The 16145-nt window shown below is 62.6% G+C and overlaps 2 protein-coding genes across 2 annotated transcripts in view; one reads left to right on the top strand and one right to left on the bottom strand.

The window, feature by feature from the left end:
- The window catches only part of CMTM4 (CKLF like MARVEL transmembrane domain containing 4), a 68618-nt gene extending 62120 nt beyond the window's left edge, over positions 1–6498 (top strand). The window contains exon 4 of the mRNA XM_062176095.1: positions 9–6498. Within this exon, the coding sequence (XP_062032079.1) occupies positions 9–173 (165 nt within the window). The 3' untranslated portion in view covers positions 174–6498. The remainder of the gene's footprint in view (positions 1–8) is intronic.
- Positions 6499–6597: 99 nt separating this feature from the next.
- On the bottom strand, positions 6598–14374 carry CMTM3 (CKLF like MARVEL transmembrane domain containing 3). Its single transcript, XM_062176098.1, has 5 exons — positions 14120–14374; positions 10745–10900; positions 10030–10125; positions 9587–9707; positions 6598–7555 (listed from the first exon to the last, which is right to left on the bottom strand). Exons 1-5 carry the CDS (start codon positions 14270–14272, stop codon positions 7527–7529), a joined length of 555 nt encoding a protein of 184 aa, XP_062032082.1. The 5' UTR covers positions 14273–14374; the 3' UTR covers positions 6598–7526.
- Positions 14375–16145: the final 1771 nt, after the last annotated feature.

Below are 16145 nucleotides of genomic sequence, written 5' to 3'. Positions count from 1 at the left end.
CGTTGCAGATATTTGGCTTCTTGGCCACGGCGGCGTATGCGGCGAACACGTTCCTGGCTGTGCAGAAATGGAGGCAGAGTGTCCGCCAGCAGAGCGCCAACGACTACATCCGCGCCCGCACCGAGTCCCGGGACGTGGACAGCCGCCCAGAGATCCAGCGCCTGGACACGTGAGGAGCGCCAGGCCGCCCCCCGCCGGCCCTCGGCCCATCCTTCCCAGCCCCTCTCCCTCGGCACATCCGATTGTCGTGTGATTCGGTGGAATGTTGGCCTCCTGGGTAGAAGTGCAGCTTGGGGAAGGGTTTCCAGGATGGCACAGCGGTGGGCCCGTGGCAGGCTGCGGAGGCCCACGTCCTGCGGGGTGGCCGACTGCCCTGGTCCACCTTCCGTGCGCACCGTCTCAGAGCACAGGTGCCCCTCCGAGCCTGAGCCGCGCTGTCCCCTGTGCCTGTGAAGAGTCAAGACTTCGGATTCGACCTGGCTACTCCCAAGAGGGGGTGGGCACCAAGGGCCGAGCCGTGGGGTTGGGAGGCCAGCAGCAGCCCCTGTGTGAGACCCTGGTCCTGCTTGGGGTCACATGAGCCTGTCTGCCAGGGTGGCCCTACTGCTTGTCATCCACAGCCAGGACACTCAGGTGGCCAGCACGGCCAAGGCCACAGACGACCGTCAGGGTCTTGGCAGGGGAGTGCTGGTGGAGCTCTTGACTGGGCCTGGGCTCCGTGGGGGTGGGGCAGGCCATGTGCAGCCGGGACAGCTGACTCCTGTCGCCCACCCCGTTGAGCAGTCTCCCGACTCTCGCTCCAGTGACGCCCCTGAGCCCCAGGTTCTTCTCCGGGAGCACGGGGGCCAGCTTGTTTTCCAGTTTCCTTCCTGCCCCTAAATCCTTTGAGGCTGCACTGCAGATTGCTGTAATTTTACCTTCGTGGTCCACTGCAGCGGCCAAGGTGCTTGCCCTGTTGTCGGCTTTGGGACCACAGGGAAGAGGGGTGTGTCTGTAGGAGGTGTCCGCCTGCACCCCTGCCCTCTGCCTGCGTAGACCGGTCCAGGATCTGGACGCATGGGGCGCATCTTCCCAGCGGCGTTCAGGAGGCACAGTCGTCACCCGTCACCACTGTGGGCGCCTTGGTGTCACACTGTGGACCCCAGGCCGGGAAGCATCCTGGTTCCTTAAGGCTTTGATTGATTCACAATCAAGTGAAGATATTTTTTGAGATGCGTGAGTTCCATGAGCCTCTCTCACATCTTAGGTTTTTTTTTTTTTTTTTAATTCGAGTAATTTTATCTTTGATGGAAAAATGGTTTTTGTCTGTCCGGTGTTCACTCCTGGAGCCACTTTCAATGTTTACAAACCTCCCTCAGGTCTCGGGTCTCGCCTCCCCAAGCAGCGAGCCTTATGGCCGGGAGGATTCTGCAGCCCTGGGGAGAGGCCCCAGGCCCCCAGCCTGACGAATGTTTACATGACAGCCTCAGAGCAGGGAGGGCGGGTGTGGGGTTTATCGGGCGGCACCGCTGGGCTGGGACTTCTCCAGGAAATGGTACAAAGCTGTCTCTGAAGGGTCAGGGTCAGGGATGAGCCCACTACACCCAGCATCCCGCACAGTCCGAGTTCTGCCGCAGCTCCTGGCCGGGGCAGCGGCCCAGGGCGTGTGTCCAAGCACCACGTCCACCTCGGACTGGCGCAGCTGGACTGGAGGTACCTTCCTCCCCAACCCCCTCCCCCAGAGGCCTGCGCCCAGCCCTTGGGTGTCGGGCATTGATACAAGTCAAGCTTCACAAACTTGGAACTTACTTTATGTTGTGATTTGGGGTGGAGAGTATGGTGTGGGGATTTTCTCTGCTCATTTTCTGTATTTATTCTGTATCTGTCGAGTGTGTCTGCTCAGTGAGGATGGGGCTGGCTTCCCTCCGGGAGTCCCAGGGCCTTCACCCCTCGCGCCCACGAGGAGGGGCCACCCTGAGCATTCTCAGGAATCTCCTCCTGGGGGCCCCGTCGCTCGGCCCTGGGTAAGGAAAGGCTGTGCCTTTTGAAGTCAGGTTTCCCGAATCACCTCCGGAAAGCCGGTTTCAGGTCTGGGGTAAAGGAGACAGCTGATTGTCCAAGGAGTAGCTCCGAAGCCGACGCCAGATGGCGAGGAGGAGCCCACGAGCCTTGTGGGACCTGGGAGCAGGTGTGCATCCCGGTGATGCAATCCGTGCGGCAATTTTTGCCCCTGGAACTGCTAACATCCTTCCCTCCCCCGTGGCTTCTGAGTCCCCGCACGGTTATCCTGCTCCCGCTGGGGCAGAGGTGGCCGGGCACACTTCTTCTGCGGCAGGCGGCACCGTGGCCCATCTCCACCTACAGGGCCGTCGGGAGGGGGTTGTGGCCGGCCCTGGGGAACCCGAGGGCGCCTCACACAGAAGACCATCCAGATCGGGGCCTTACAACGACCTCTGCAGATGGAAGGAAGCATAGATTTGCAATGAATGGTTCTGTGGGCCAGCGTCAGGCTGGGGGCACTGAAGCAGCCTGACTGGTTTTTCCGGGCCTCTGAGCGGGCGGGTATTGGCTTCCGTGGCTTGCACAAAACTCAAGGACTGCCGCTGTCGCGTCCCTTCCAATGGGCCTGCAGGGAGCCTGTGCAGTTAGCCCTCAGGAACACGTGCTGGAAGCCGGCGCTGCTGCCTCTGGAGAAAGGCCACCTGGGCAGTGAGCTGGGGAGGCTGGGTTTTCCCTGCCAGGAGGCCCCGTGGGAACCGCTGCACCCCTCCCCCCACCGCCCCTGCTGTAGGGCCTGCAACCATGAAGGCCTGAGGACGGGTGGCCCCACGCACAGCTGGGAGAGGGCGAAGGCAGTCCCAGCTTCAAGTCTCATCCGGAAGGCTGAGCTAAAGAACACAGCCATCCAAGGGAGGTGACCTCTGTCGATTATGAAAAAGAAAGCAAGGTCGCGGCAGCCCGAGCATGGGCAGGGCCGGCTGTGCGGGTCTGGTCCTCGATGCCCGCGCCCGTCCCCCAGCAGGAGGCGCACACCGCTACACAGGCGCAGCGCGTCCTACCTGCACTCTGCGGGTCCCTCTGGCGAGAGCTGGGACTCCGCTGAAGACCCCAGCCTCTTGGAGTTGGCACTCTCGTCCGCCCTTCTTTGAAGTCTTCCCTCGATTCAGACTTGGGCAAGCCACAGGGGGCTCTGAGAGAGCAGCAAGGATTCTGTACACCCACGCGAGTTCTCTGTTCTGTGAAGTCTTGCTTGCCACGAATGAGCCTCGAGAAACCGTGGTGTGTGTCCCCCCTGCCTGTGCGTGGCCCGAGCTCGTGTCTTCTCGTGGATTTGCATGTGCTTCTCAGAGGGAGCTCCTCACCTGTGTGTGCGCTCCGAGGCGGGCCACAGCCCGGGCCCTGTCTGCACGAGACCTCCTGTGGGTTGTCTCAGAACCTGTCCCAACCAGCTGGAGAGACACGGGGCCGACGTAGTGATCCCGAAAGGCTGTGATGAGGTCGGTGGTTCCTGTTGTGCCAGCCACGCTCCAACCAGAGCAGCCACGACGCGACTGGCATTCTCTCCATATGGCGTTCACAGAAATCACAGGGAACACACTCTAGCCAGGGGTGCTGGCTGGTTCTGAGCAAACAAGTGGCTGGTGCCGCTGGGGTCTGCTCTTAGCCTGTGGGGTCTTCAGACTCCGTCCAGGTTCCTCTCCTCCCTGGGCTGTGACTGCATCGGCACTGGCTCCCTGGGCTGTGCAGGGGGCCGTGGGAGGTAGGGGGGAAGGGAGGGATCCCCCAGCACGCCCAGCCTGGGTCTCACCACACACACCAAGCGTCCTAGGCCGCCTCGGTGAAGTGTGCAGGTTAATCCCCTTCCTCTCTCTGCAAAAGTGAGACCGCGTGTCCCAGTCAGCGTGGGGCACGAGCCATGGGACTGGTTTGCCAGGGGGAGGCGGGCTCCCGGCACCTGGTTTGGGAACCCATGGTCTGGGCTCAGGTGTCCTCCCAGGCAGGACGCAGGCCAGCCCCTGCCACCCTTGTGCTTCGTCAGCGGTCGACTCTGCCAGTTCCCCTGTCTGTAGAAGGTGCCGTGAAGTCAGGTCTGGTCGGGAGTCATTCGCCATGTTTGACCTTTTGTTCCATTTAAACACTTCTCAAGGAAAACGCCTTCAGCGTCTGTTAGCTCTTGAGGAAGGTTCTGGAAGAGAGGTTTCCTTGGCCTTTTCTCATAGCACACGTCGTCTGTACACGTGTGCATGTGGCCCTGAAATGGGCGGGTCCTGGCCTGGTCTCCCTTCCTTGTCTGGAATATGTTCTTGTCCTTGTGGGTACGATTTCCCAACCTTTGGGATTTTTAAAATTCTTTTCATTTCTGGTTTTCCTTATTCCACAAACAGTAAAGAAAAGCAAGTGACCCACAGACCCGCTGAGCCAGAGTCACTGGCGACCTGTCTAGGGCAGAGTTTGGACCGTGAGCCCTTGCAGGGTTAGTTTGCTGTCCCCGGGCGGCTTGCTCTCCTGCACCCTCGGGTGGCAGGGTGGCTCCAGCACAGAACACACAAAGGCCTTAGGTTATGGCGCTGAGTGCGCCTGGTGAGCCGGCGAGACTTGTATGGCTCTGATCGACACGTGGGAGGTGTCGCGCCTCCTGTATCAGCCTCGTGCTGGGGTCTAGGGCCAGCTGTTTCTCACAGTTGCGCCTGCAAAGGAGAGGGACTGCACACCAAGAGGGTGAGGACGGTGTGTGTGGGAGTCAGGCATTGTCCGAAACTGCCAAGAGACACGGGGACCCTGGCAGGAAGACAGCTCCCTGCGGGAGTGGCCTGGGCCTGGCCCCCAGAGGGGGCCGCCTGCTCCCAACCCTCCCACGCAGCAACCCACAGAGAAATGAGTTTCTCAACCTTGCCTTGTGGTCAGACGGGCCTGTCCGGACCAAATCAGTGCTTTCATAACTTAACGTTGCTCCACGTGGCTCCCTCTGAGAGAACGCCGCCCAGGGAGACGATCTGTATATGTTGAACACGCAAGGGTTCAGGAACCCGAGGCAGGAACACTAAGCTATTTATTACAAGTGTGACGGTACCATTTTCTTTTTCGAAGTAGGTCATCCTTTGTATATTTTAAGACCAATAATACTCACTTCACCTTTGGTGCCTTCCATGCATCACTTAAGCACTCTTGTCAATCATGGAGTTGGAAAAAAAGATGTACATTTAGTTAAACCAGATAACACTATTTTTGTAGCATGAGTTTAGATTGTGTCCTTTTACTATTGCTCTCCACAGCGCTGGTTTGGACCATTTTCCCTTTAAACTTCATATGTATTTTTTAAAAGAAAAAAAAAAATCAAACGCCCCCCTCCCCCCGTGGCTCAAGGCTCCTCTGCCGCTTCCCCCCCCAGCACCGCATTTCTGCCGATTTAAGTCGTCTGAGAGTAAATTTCCATGAAATCATTATGAACTGGTGGGGTTGCATTTGGCATTTGTTACCCACTCGATCAGTGTGGAGGGCCACTGCTCACCTCAGAACAGGAGGAGGAAGGGGTTGCCCTATCTTGAAGGGGGAAAAAAATTCACCAGGGCTCTCGCTCCCCCCTGGAGAGCCTGCGTCTGGCTCCCTGCCTGTGCCCCGACCTGCGGCCGAGCCAGCAGGGCCCTGTCCATCTCTGGGGCTGAGTCATATCCCGGGACACCTGCTGAGCCCCTGCAGATGGGGGAGGGGTGTGTGTGTGCATAGCCCTCTGCCCCCACCCTCAATGATCTGCTCACCCAGGAAGTCAGACAGCTAAGTAATCACTTTGGTACTTGATCACCCTGGGGCACCTCCTTGGCAGCACTTCCGGCGGGGGCGGGAGGGGGGTGGCATCCAGTGGCCATTCACTTGCTTCTCCAAGGTCTGTGTCTTTTCCACAGCTTGGACACAGATCTGGGCGTTCTGAGGTGGTGCCCGCTCGGCCAGCTTTGGATTAGGTTCGGCCTGCACAGGGCACAGCTGCCATCCTGGCTTCTCATGGGGACAGGGACGTCCAGGGGCCCCCGACTCTGTGGGGCGCAGGGAGCAGGAGGGGCCCCCAGCCCATGTGGCCCCCGTAGCTTCCTTTGAAGGACCCGTTTTTCATGGTACTTGTCTTGTTTTCATAGTGTGCAAATCTGTATTTTTGTATGTAGAGGGAAATAATTTTCTCAACACTAATCATTAATATTGTACTAAATTGTCATGAAGGAGTTCCTGGTTAATAAATGGACATGCAAAAGCACGCCGGTCTCTCCCTTCCTGCTGACGGGCCATGGGGCCTGTGTGCCCCTCGTGCCCGGCACGTTCTTCACACCTCCTCTTGGGTGTTGTGTGTGGAAGCCCGAGCCCTTCCATCAGCTCGGGCCAGTTCACCCACCAGGGCCTTTGACACCGAGGTCTCTCGTGCCACCAGCTTCCGAACCACAAGAGCTGCAAGCTGCCGGGGCCACGGCCTGGATGTGCGAGAGGGCCCGGGGCTGGGTTCCCTGGGTGAGAGGCGCATTGATGGCTTGTGCATGGCCGCCCACCCGGTGCGCTGCCCCTGAGCCCGGGGGTGGGGTGTGGCATGATCCCCGGCAGCCTGCTCTGGCTGGGGGTGGCATTGCAGACACACACATTCCCAGCGTGGGCAGCCTGGTTTAATTCATCATGACTCTTCAGGGTGGGAGATCCACACGCAAAGATCAAGGGTACAAATGCCCACGACTCTGGCTCATGTGTGAAGCCTTTTGGTTAAGAAGCTGCTTTTGTGTATATGTATAAAAAATTATAAAAGGTTACAAAATCCCATCGAAGGTGCATACATGGTTAAGTCCTTACAAACACAAGAAGGCGTGTCTCCTCTCGGGTGAGGCGGTCCGCAGACCTGCTCGGGTGTCCAGACATTCTGAGGGTCCCAAGAACCTCTTGCCTGCTAGCCAGTCCCCAGGAAGAGAGAGAATGTAGCTGGGCCTGCCCAGCTACCCCTCGTGACATTGTCGCTGCTACGTCCTTGGTCGTCTCTGAGCTTTGGCCATGGCAAGCTGGCCTATGGGCTTTCCTTGGGAAGTCAGCCCCAGAGAGGCCATGTCACCGAGGGAGGTGGGAGGTGTCAGTTGTGGGGGCCAGGGCCCCGGATGCCAAGGCAAAGGTCAGTTTTGTCCCTGCTTCAAGGACAAAGAAGATACACGGTGCTCCTGGAACACAAGGCCCTGGGCAGGGCCGACAAAGCGCCCGGCTCGAGCAGGAGCACCACGTGCCTGTGGGGGTCTCTGTCAGTGGCACACAGAGCCCCCTCGAGGGCAGTGCTGCCATGCTTAATTTTGGCGGAGAGGGTGGAGGGTGTCAGGCCCACGAGACACACGGGGAGACCCCCCCCAGCCCTGTGCACACAGTGGTTCAGCAGTGCTGAGCCGAGGGGAGCAGTCTTGGGTGCTGGGCTCAGGGCAGAACGTCGAGGCTGCAGGAGGCCTGCTCCAGCTGTACCTGCAGTGGCCGCAGCCTCCCCCCCACGCCGTGTCCCCCGCCGGCCACACTCCCAGCAGCAGGGCGCAGGCGTGAAGGCCTCAGTCGGAGTCCGAGTCGGAATTCTCTTCTGAAAGGAAGGCAGAGAAGGTGCTGGCGGGAGGCAGCAGTGCCGGCACCGGACCCTGGGGAGCCCTGGGCCCAGGCCCCTCCACAGGGAGCCCCTTCCCTTCAGGCAGCAAGTGGGCACCCACTCCACCCCCGCAAGCGCAGGTGCCCCCTGCCCCCAGGCTCTTCCCCCGGGGGGTGTCGGGTACACTGGCATCCCAGCTTCAGGGAAAGGCGAGGGCAGCCCTCTTGTCCCCAAGGCTACAGCACAGTGGCCTCTTTCTGGCCATTTTATAGTCCGCCCCCCCATCCTTGGTCTATTTGTGATCAGAAATAATTTGATATAAGGGGCTATGAGGGGTGACTCGGGGTTCCCCAGTAGAGCCTTCGGGAGCCGCACACCCCGGGAAGGAAAAGCACCCAGTCACAAACCCTCCCTGGCCTCGGGGCCAGCGAGGCCACCTGCGGCCCCCAGCTGTCTGGAGAAATGTCCCTAAACCCCGACTTCCTTTCAACCTCCTGCCGGGGCTGCGCTGGTAAGATCTGTGCAGACTGTGCTATATTCAGGTCTAACACACGGGCCAGGAATAGTCAGCAAAAAATAAATAAAAGGTTCACGGGAAATGCATATTCTGAGAAACCCATATGCGAGCGTCTCAGTTCTCCGCAGCAAAAGGCTCATCTTCGAGTCCCATTTTTACTTCGACTTTCCTGAAGTCCCCGTGGACCTGAAGTTCTCCAGATACTTAAAAAGAACAAACCAGGCATCTCGGCCGACGTGGCCCCCCGAGCTCCGGGCTGGCCGTGAGCATGTAGTGCCGCCCCGCGGACACAGCCACCCAGGCCCCAGCCGGCCGCGTGCTGTCAGCAGACGTGACCCAGGGTTCCCGGAGCCCAGGGCCACAGCAGCACAGCTGTGAAGATGCTAAAGTCCTAAACAGGACAAAGCCCCCCACCCCCCGTCGGTCTGCGCGGCCATGGACACGCTGGCCCGCACCTCACCTTGGCGGAAGTCCTGCCCTTTGCACTCCCGACCTCTTCCCTCCCCTGCCCCGTTTCTTCTGCCGGCAGGCTCCTATGCACCCATCAAGACCCAGCTTTGGGGGCCGCACCACAAGCCCTGGGCCCGGCAGGTAGAGGGAGTGGGTCCTTCCTCAGCTGCCGCACCCCTACCTCTTTCCCTGTTGTCTCTGTCCCCCTGTCTGGAGGCCTTTCCTGCTGGCTCCTGTCTGGGCTGTGGGCTCCCCATGGGCAGGCTGACAGGCCCTGTCCACCGCCTGTCCCTCGTGCCCAGCACCCAGCACCCAGCACCCGCAGTGGATCTGACACAGGGCCCAGGAAGAAGCAGGCCACAGACTGGGGGCCACTCAGGCTGGGAGAGTTCAGGGCTGAGCAGGACAGCCCATGGATTCAGCTGCATGGAGCCACTGGGGCTGCCGGCCCACACGTGTTGCAGGTGCCCCGGGGCTGTGGAGGGGGCGGGGCAGGTTAGCCCATCCCAGGTTAGCTCCTGGGCTTCCTGGCATTTGATGCTGCGCTGTGCCTCAAGGCTGTGACTGAGCATGCCCTGGCCCTCCTCGAGGCCACCCCGCAGGCCCTGTGCTGGCCGGACACAAGCGCGCAGAGGATGTGCCGGTCCATGCAGCTCTGTGGGGCGGCCTCCGGCTGTCTTGGCGTTTTTCACTGGCCTCACGGAGCCGGAGCGGGGGAAGCCTGCAGGGCTGCTACGCTCTCCTGAGAAGCGAAACCCACAGAAGCCGGGGCCTGTGGGCTCCGTCTGGGATGCCAGCTGGGGTCCCTGGGCAGGTGAGGCAGCCACTCTGGGGACTTGTCCAGGGGGAGCGCGGTGTGGCACCGGGGCTCACGCAGGCTCTGGGCTTGCCCTCGCCGGAAAGGCAGAGGCCCCGAGGGGCCTGGCTTCGTGATCGGTGCCGCAGGAAGGGACATGAGACCCAGGCTGCTGAAAGGACTCGCAGCCCTGCCTCTACCCAGCCAAGCGTGCCTGGGGCGGGCAGCTGGGGTCCCCAGCCAGAAACGGACGCCGGCCACCCACCTTCCGCCTTGTGGGCTGTGGTCTCGTCCGCAGAGTCCCCTTGCTTGAGGAATTTGGCCACGTCGTTGAAGATCAGGTAGAAGTCGATGGCAAACACGATGGTGGCAAAGAAACCAAACACCTGTGGGAATGGCAGGCAGGGTGTCGGCCGCGTCCCCGCCCCCGGGAGAACCGCGCGGAGGCGCCACGGAAGGGCAGACACAGGGGCCTCCAAGCCGAGGACGGGGAAGGGGAAAACGCTGCGAACCGGTCGCACAAACAGCTGATCATGCCTCAGGGCAGAAGAAATGGGCCCCACGGAGCGCCCAGGGGCCAGAGCAGGGGAGGGCGTGCCCAGCCCCCCCCCAGCACCCTGAGGGGGCACCCGCAGCTTCAGGCGGGGAGGCAGGAACTCCAGGGGACACCGCGGGGCACCCCGTCCCCGGGGCGGGGCAGCCGCTCACCCCCGCTGCTTTGGATGCCCCATCTGAGTATTTGGCGACGGCCGTGATGGAGATGGCGAAGTAGATGAGGGCCGCCGTGACGCAGCGCAGGAAATCCTGGGGAGAGAGGGGCGTGGCGCGGGGCAGGGGTCACCCGCCGCCGGGTCCCCCAGGGTCCCGCCCACCAGGCGCTGCCTGCTGTACTGGGGCTGCTGTCCAGGCAGAGACTGGAAACATGTCACCCGCCCCTCCTAGGGAACCTGACCCTGGGCCTGCCGTGGCTGAACCGGAGACACAGAGGGTGCAGAGAGGCCGGGGTGAGGCCAGGAGGCCAGAGTTCCCGTGCAGCCCTTGCTGCTGCTCCTCTGTGGCGCTCGTCATCCAGCAAAGCCCACTGGCGGGGGTCTGGGCCCTTGCAGGTGACAACAAGGTCTGGGAAGCGCTGCAAGTCCTCAGCTAACCCGCGTGGCCCGGATTCCTGCGGCTGAGGCTCATTTCTCCAAGGCCGCGCGCTGGGAGCACCAGCGCCACCTGGTGGCCAAAGGCTGTCTCCAGCGCCCGGCTTGGAACCTGCTCCAGGCACATCGCTGCTGAGCCCGAGGGGCCTGATCTTGAGTCTATCCGGCTGCCTCCAACAGCAAGCGGCCCTCCGGCGCATCGGAGGGTCCGGCCCGAGAGGCACAAGGCTGGACTCCTCATCTGCCCCTCTGCGATGGACGGCCAGCCCCGCCCTCACCATCATGGGCCAGCACAGGCCCTGCCACTTGTCTTTCAGCTGCATGGCATCGGCAAAGAGGAAGTAGAGGGCCAGCAGGAACTCCAGCAGTGGCGCTGTGAAGAAGGCGGACGCCGAGGACGCCACGTAGCAGATTAAGGTGATGAAGGAGAGGCCCTGTGGGGGAGGGGTTGAGGGCAGAGGTCAGAGCCCCTCCCAGCCAGGCCCCATAGCACAGGGAAGCCACCTGCCTAGTGCCCTGCAGCTGGGGACCCAGGCCCACGTGCGTGCTGTCCCCAGTCCTGCTCCACACCAGCTCCCCGCCCAGGCCCCAGCCTCCCAGGAGGCCACCCCCACCCCCGTCCCACAGTGGTTCTATGGCAGAATCCGCTCCATTCAGATGGGGTTAACTGCGGGGCGAACCCACAGCAAACGGCAACCGGTCTCCTAAGTCACACCCCAGCGAAGGGTTTGTGCTGCTCACCGAACGTAAATTTTACCCGAGAAACAAAAAACCCTGAACCTCGGGGAAGTGCATGTCCAAGTGCTTAGACTCGACGCATACCGAGGTCTCCAACTTCCTTGGAAAATCACCATGTAGAGTGAACTGACGGACACACAGATCGACGAGTGACAAAGCAAATACAGGAAGGTGTTAAAAGGCAGACAGAGGGAGAGACATCGCTGGTGTGCTCTCCAAATAGCTGCAACAGCCAGGCCTGGGCCCAGTGCTGTGGCATAGCAGGTAAAACCTCCACCTGCAGTGCCAGCATCCCATATGGGTGCCTGTTCGAGTCCCGGCTGCTCCTCTTCCAATCCAGCTCTCTGCTATGACCTGGGAAATCAACAGAAGATGGTCCAAGTGCTTGGGCCCCTGTACCCATGTGGGAAACCTGGAAGAAGCTCCTGGTTCCTGGCTTTAGATCGGCCCAGCTCGGGCTGTTGCAGCCATTTGGGGAGTGAACCAGTGGATGGAAGACCGCTCTCTCTCTCTCTTTTTCTCTCTCTGTCTGTAAACTCTGCCTCTCAAATAAATAAATAAATCTTTAAAAAAACAAAAACAAAAACAAAAAAAACCATCCAGGGATGGGCCAGGCCAAAGCCAGGAGCCCAGAAGTCACTCTGGGTCTCCCATGGGGTGGCACAGGGACCCAAGCACTTGGGCCATCGTCTGCGGCCTTCCCAGGTGCGTCAGCAGGGAGCCGATGGGACTCAGAGCTCTGATATGGAGTGAGGGGTCACAAGTGCTAACCCAACGCCCACCCCAAAGCGTCCATTATTGTGCAGGTGGGAGATGGACCAGTGCCTTCCTGTACTTGCAAGGTTCCTAGAGCAGCCAGTGGAGGGCGCACGGGTGCTGGGAAGGCAGGCCCGGCTGCCTCTTCCACACGGCCCTTTAGGGCCGGGGCAGGCATTGGGTGCAATGGTTAAGAACCTCCTTGGGACCCCCCCGCACCCCCCATCAGCGCGCCTGGGTTCCAGCCCCAGTGCCGCTTCCACCTCTAGCTTCCTGCTACTGTACACCCAGGGAGGAAGAAGGTGATGGCGCCAGCGGCTGGCTCCGTCACCCACGTGTGAGACCGGGAATGAATTCCAAGTTCCTGGCTTCAGCCTGGCCCAGCCCTGGATGTTAGGGGCATCTGGGAGTGAGCCAGGTGATGGCAGATTTCTCTCTCTCCTCTCCAATAAAATAAATAAAGCAGATTTGTGAAAACAACGTCTACTGCAGCCCGGCCGGCACACGGCAGGCGTGGCTCCCCGGCACCTGGCGCCCGCTGAGGCTTGTGGGTACCGCCTGCGACCCTCAGGGCCACCCCACTCAGTGTCTCTACCAAGAGGGCACTAGAATTTGAACCCAGGCCTGGGCTGACCTGTGGGTACCAGGGAAAAGCTGGTATTTGTCCCCGGGGGGCTGGGTTTGAGCACGTCCACGGCTGAGCAGCTTGGAGTGGGGCGTGGTGGTCCCATGGGTCCCCCCCAGGCTAACCCACAGGAAGCACTGTGGCTGCTTCAGGCAAGTGAGCTGCCTGGATCCCAGGGCACCCCCGGGGGGCAGGGGCTGAGCCCCTCTTGGGCACAGAAAGGGGCTGAGGCCGCCAGGGCTTCTCAGGGAGGCGGGGCAAAGGACCTGTACTTCCTTCCCCCACCCCCCTCGCCTGGTCCGGGGGATCCCCCTTAGATGCCTGTTTCCCCATTCCTGGTCTCACCACAGTATTCCCTGGCTGGGGCAGCCTCCCCACCTGCTTGGACCTGGGGCCCGAAGGACCAGGAAGGGGGGGGGGTCTCTGCAGCCACCCCCCCTCCCCCACTTCTGATCCTCCTGGGCCTGGATTCCCCCTCCACCAGGGGGCTCTGGGCACAGCCGGCTCGGCAGATGGTGAATTTAACCTTGCTCCCCCACCCCAAGTGGCTCCCAAAGATCTCTAGGGTGGGGAAGGGCGGCCAGCCGTGGGGCGCCCACCGCCCTGGGAGTCTGGCAGGTGCTGGGCTGGTGACCTCAGAGGCAGAACAGGTAGGACAACCTTCTGCTACCCGCCCAGGGCGGTATGCCCCAGCGGCCCCCAGGAAGCATCCTCCTCCCTCCGACCCCAGGCCCCTGGACGCCGGGCCAGGCGCCTCGGCTCCCGTCTGCGAAGTGGGAATAGGGGCCGGTACCGTCAGGCTGCGGGGCCCTGCAACAAGTGGCCGCCGCCGAGCGCTGCCCCTCGGTCCGCCTGCCGCCAGCCCGGTCTCTTCCTCCCCATCCGTAGACTCAGCGCCCGCCCCCACCCCACACGCGAGCCTGCGGATGACAGCGCGGCCGCCTCCCCGGGTCGGGAGGACAAAGAGGCCCGCCCGGCAGGGGACAGGGGCGAGCCGGAGGAGGAGGGCGCTGGGCGGGAGCCAGGCGGCGGGATGTGCGCGGTGGGGGCGGGGGGATGAAGTCACCCCGCGGGCCCCCGCCCCCTACTGCGCGGCCTGGGCCTCACCCCATCCCGGGGGGCTCCTTCCCACTCCACCCCGACCCCTCCCAGCAGCCCCAGAGGCGCTGCGGTCTCCGCCCCGCAGCTCAAGGCCCCGGCCCGCGCGGGGTTCTTAAGGGTGGGCGCGGGCCGATCGCTCCTGGGGCCCTCCCGGGCCGGTGGAAGGGCTGGGCAGCGCCGGGACGGAGCTGTTGGGCGGACCCAGAGAGCCTACCCCAGCTTCCTGCGGCCGAGGGCCTGGGTTCGGGCCCGCCTCTCCTCGGAGTCGCGCTCCGAGTTCGGGGCGCCGGTCCGAAACTTGGGGGCGTTGGCACAACTTCGCCGGGCTCTCGCGAGGAGCCGTCGGACAGGGGGCTGGGAGCCGATCCCGTCCCCACCTGCAGGCCCACTTCTCGGCGGGACCCCCGCAGCCCCCCGCGCCCGCCGCACTCACCGACTCCGCCAGCAGGAGGCGGCCTTTGCGCGAGCAGAGGAAGGCGCGCGGCGGCAGCAGGGCGCGCAGTGCGGGCAGCGCCGCCCCAGCCCGGGAGCCGCTCTCGGCCTGGGGGTCCGGGTCGGGGTCGGGGTCCGGGTCCGGGGGCCACATGGCTGCAGCGGCGGCACCGAGGCTCAGCCTAGCTCCCTCTCACCCAGCGCCTGCGGGGGAAGCGGAAACCCGGACTCTGCGGAAGGAGAAAAAGGCGAGCCGAGCCCGGCACGGGGCGCATCCCCCTGCCCCGCCCCTCTCCTCCTTCCTCTCCCCTCCCCTCCCCTCCCCTCTCCGCGCAGCCCCGCCCCCTCCCCTGCGTCCCCTCCCCCTGCGGATCCCGGCTGCGACCCCTCGACGCGTTGCTGGCCTGGGGTTTCCTCGGACCCTCCGCCTGCTCCCTGCTCCCTGCTCCCTGCTCCCCGTCCCGGCCACAGAGACCCACTTCCTACTCACCCCCCCCCCCCGCGGCGCCCACCCCCCAGCCCCTGCCCAGAGGAGTTGTGCACCCCCTCGTCTGCTATCTAACTTCCTGCCCGTGCACGCGTCCGCGTCCCCGGGGCCCCGACGTCTAAAGAGCAAAGCCACCCGCCTGTTTGCAAGTCCGCACCAGCGCCGATTGTATTGTCAGCCCCGGCCCCGGGCCTCCGCCTCCTCCTGCCTCTTTTCCGTGCTCAGAGTTTTTCTGGCCGCCCACCCACTTCCCAGCCCTCTTGTTCAAAGCTGCCGCTGCAGGCCTGGGTGCTGCACCCCAGCCCCCACGCATCGGAGGAGGTGAGCTCCGAACTCCAGCTCTGCCCACCCCCGGAGTGTGTGTGTGTGTGTGTATGTGTGCACGCGCGTGCTTGACACCCACACCCACACCCACACACACACACGCGCGCGCGCGGGCCTGCAGGGCACCTGGAGTTCAGCGTGACTTTCTCAGGGCGTGCCCATCCCTCCTCCCCCAACCGCGAGGCAGGCTGGAGCGCCAGGCGGCCCCCAGAACCCCTCCCTCAGCGGCCTCTTTAAGAGGCCTCTTGGCAGCTAGGGAGATGCTTAAATCACCAATCCGGTCACTTCCGTCCCCACCCCCCATCCCCACAAAGGAGAAGCAAACAGTAAACAAACCTTGGGAGTTTCCTAGCTTGCCCAGGGTCTTGGCCCAGAGACAAAGTATAACCCCTGGGTCCTTCCCTTCCTGCCGGTCCACCCATCAGTGCCCACAGGGCCTTTGTACATGCTGCCCCTGCCCCCGAGACGCTGCTTCTTCACCCTGCTTCCCGGAGTGGGTCCTGTTCTGCAGGGGTCCCGCGGGCTGGCATTCGCCAGAGAAGCCTTTCCTAAAACCCAGCGCACAGGGAGGCTGCAGCTGGGGGCTGGGGAGGGCTACAGAACGCTAAGTGTGTCCACGGAGCCAGGAGTACGGCCGGCCGTGCCTGCTGCCAGGTGTCTGGGTCAGAGGGCAGCCAGGTGGGCTGCACCACAGAAGGCCGGGCATAGGGGCGGGCCACGGTCTGTGTTAGTAAAAACTTGGCGCTGAATTGTAAGTCAGGAAGCAAACTCAATGTTTAAGATGGACCGAAGATCGGAGCTGACCGAAGGAGACATGGGTGTCCAGAGAGCGCATCCTTACACGTCTGGGAAGGCGAATTAACAGCACAACGAGCTCTCCCCAGTACCAGCCCTGCCCTGGCTGACAGCCCCAAGACACAGCAGCCTGGGTGCTGGACCGTGGGCCAGGCGCCTGCGCAGTCCATCCGCTGGTCCCGAGGCGCGGACTTGAGAGGAAGTAAGGAAACCTTGTGTCCCGCATGGTGCCTGAGAGCTACCCTGCTGGCTTCCTGGCTGTCATCCACGTGGTCCCCCAGTCTGGGACACCCAGGGTGGCTCGGCTGTTTGTCGCGTTACACCTGCAGAGCCCGCCGTCCCGATGGTGCAGAGTGAGGACGATCTTGTGGGAAGGAAACGTGTCCCTCATAGGGGCCGCACGGGTGAGCCTCGTGACAGA

Source organism: Lepus europaeus, chromosome 19 (assembly GCF_033115175.1).
Source record: "Lepus europaeus isolate LE1 chromosome 19, mLepTim1.pri, whole genome shotgun sequence".
NCBI lineage: Eukaryota > Metazoa > Chordata > Mammalia > Lagomorpha > Leporidae > Lepus > Lepus europaeus.
This window is presented reverse-complemented; position numbering and strand designations above follow the sequence as displayed.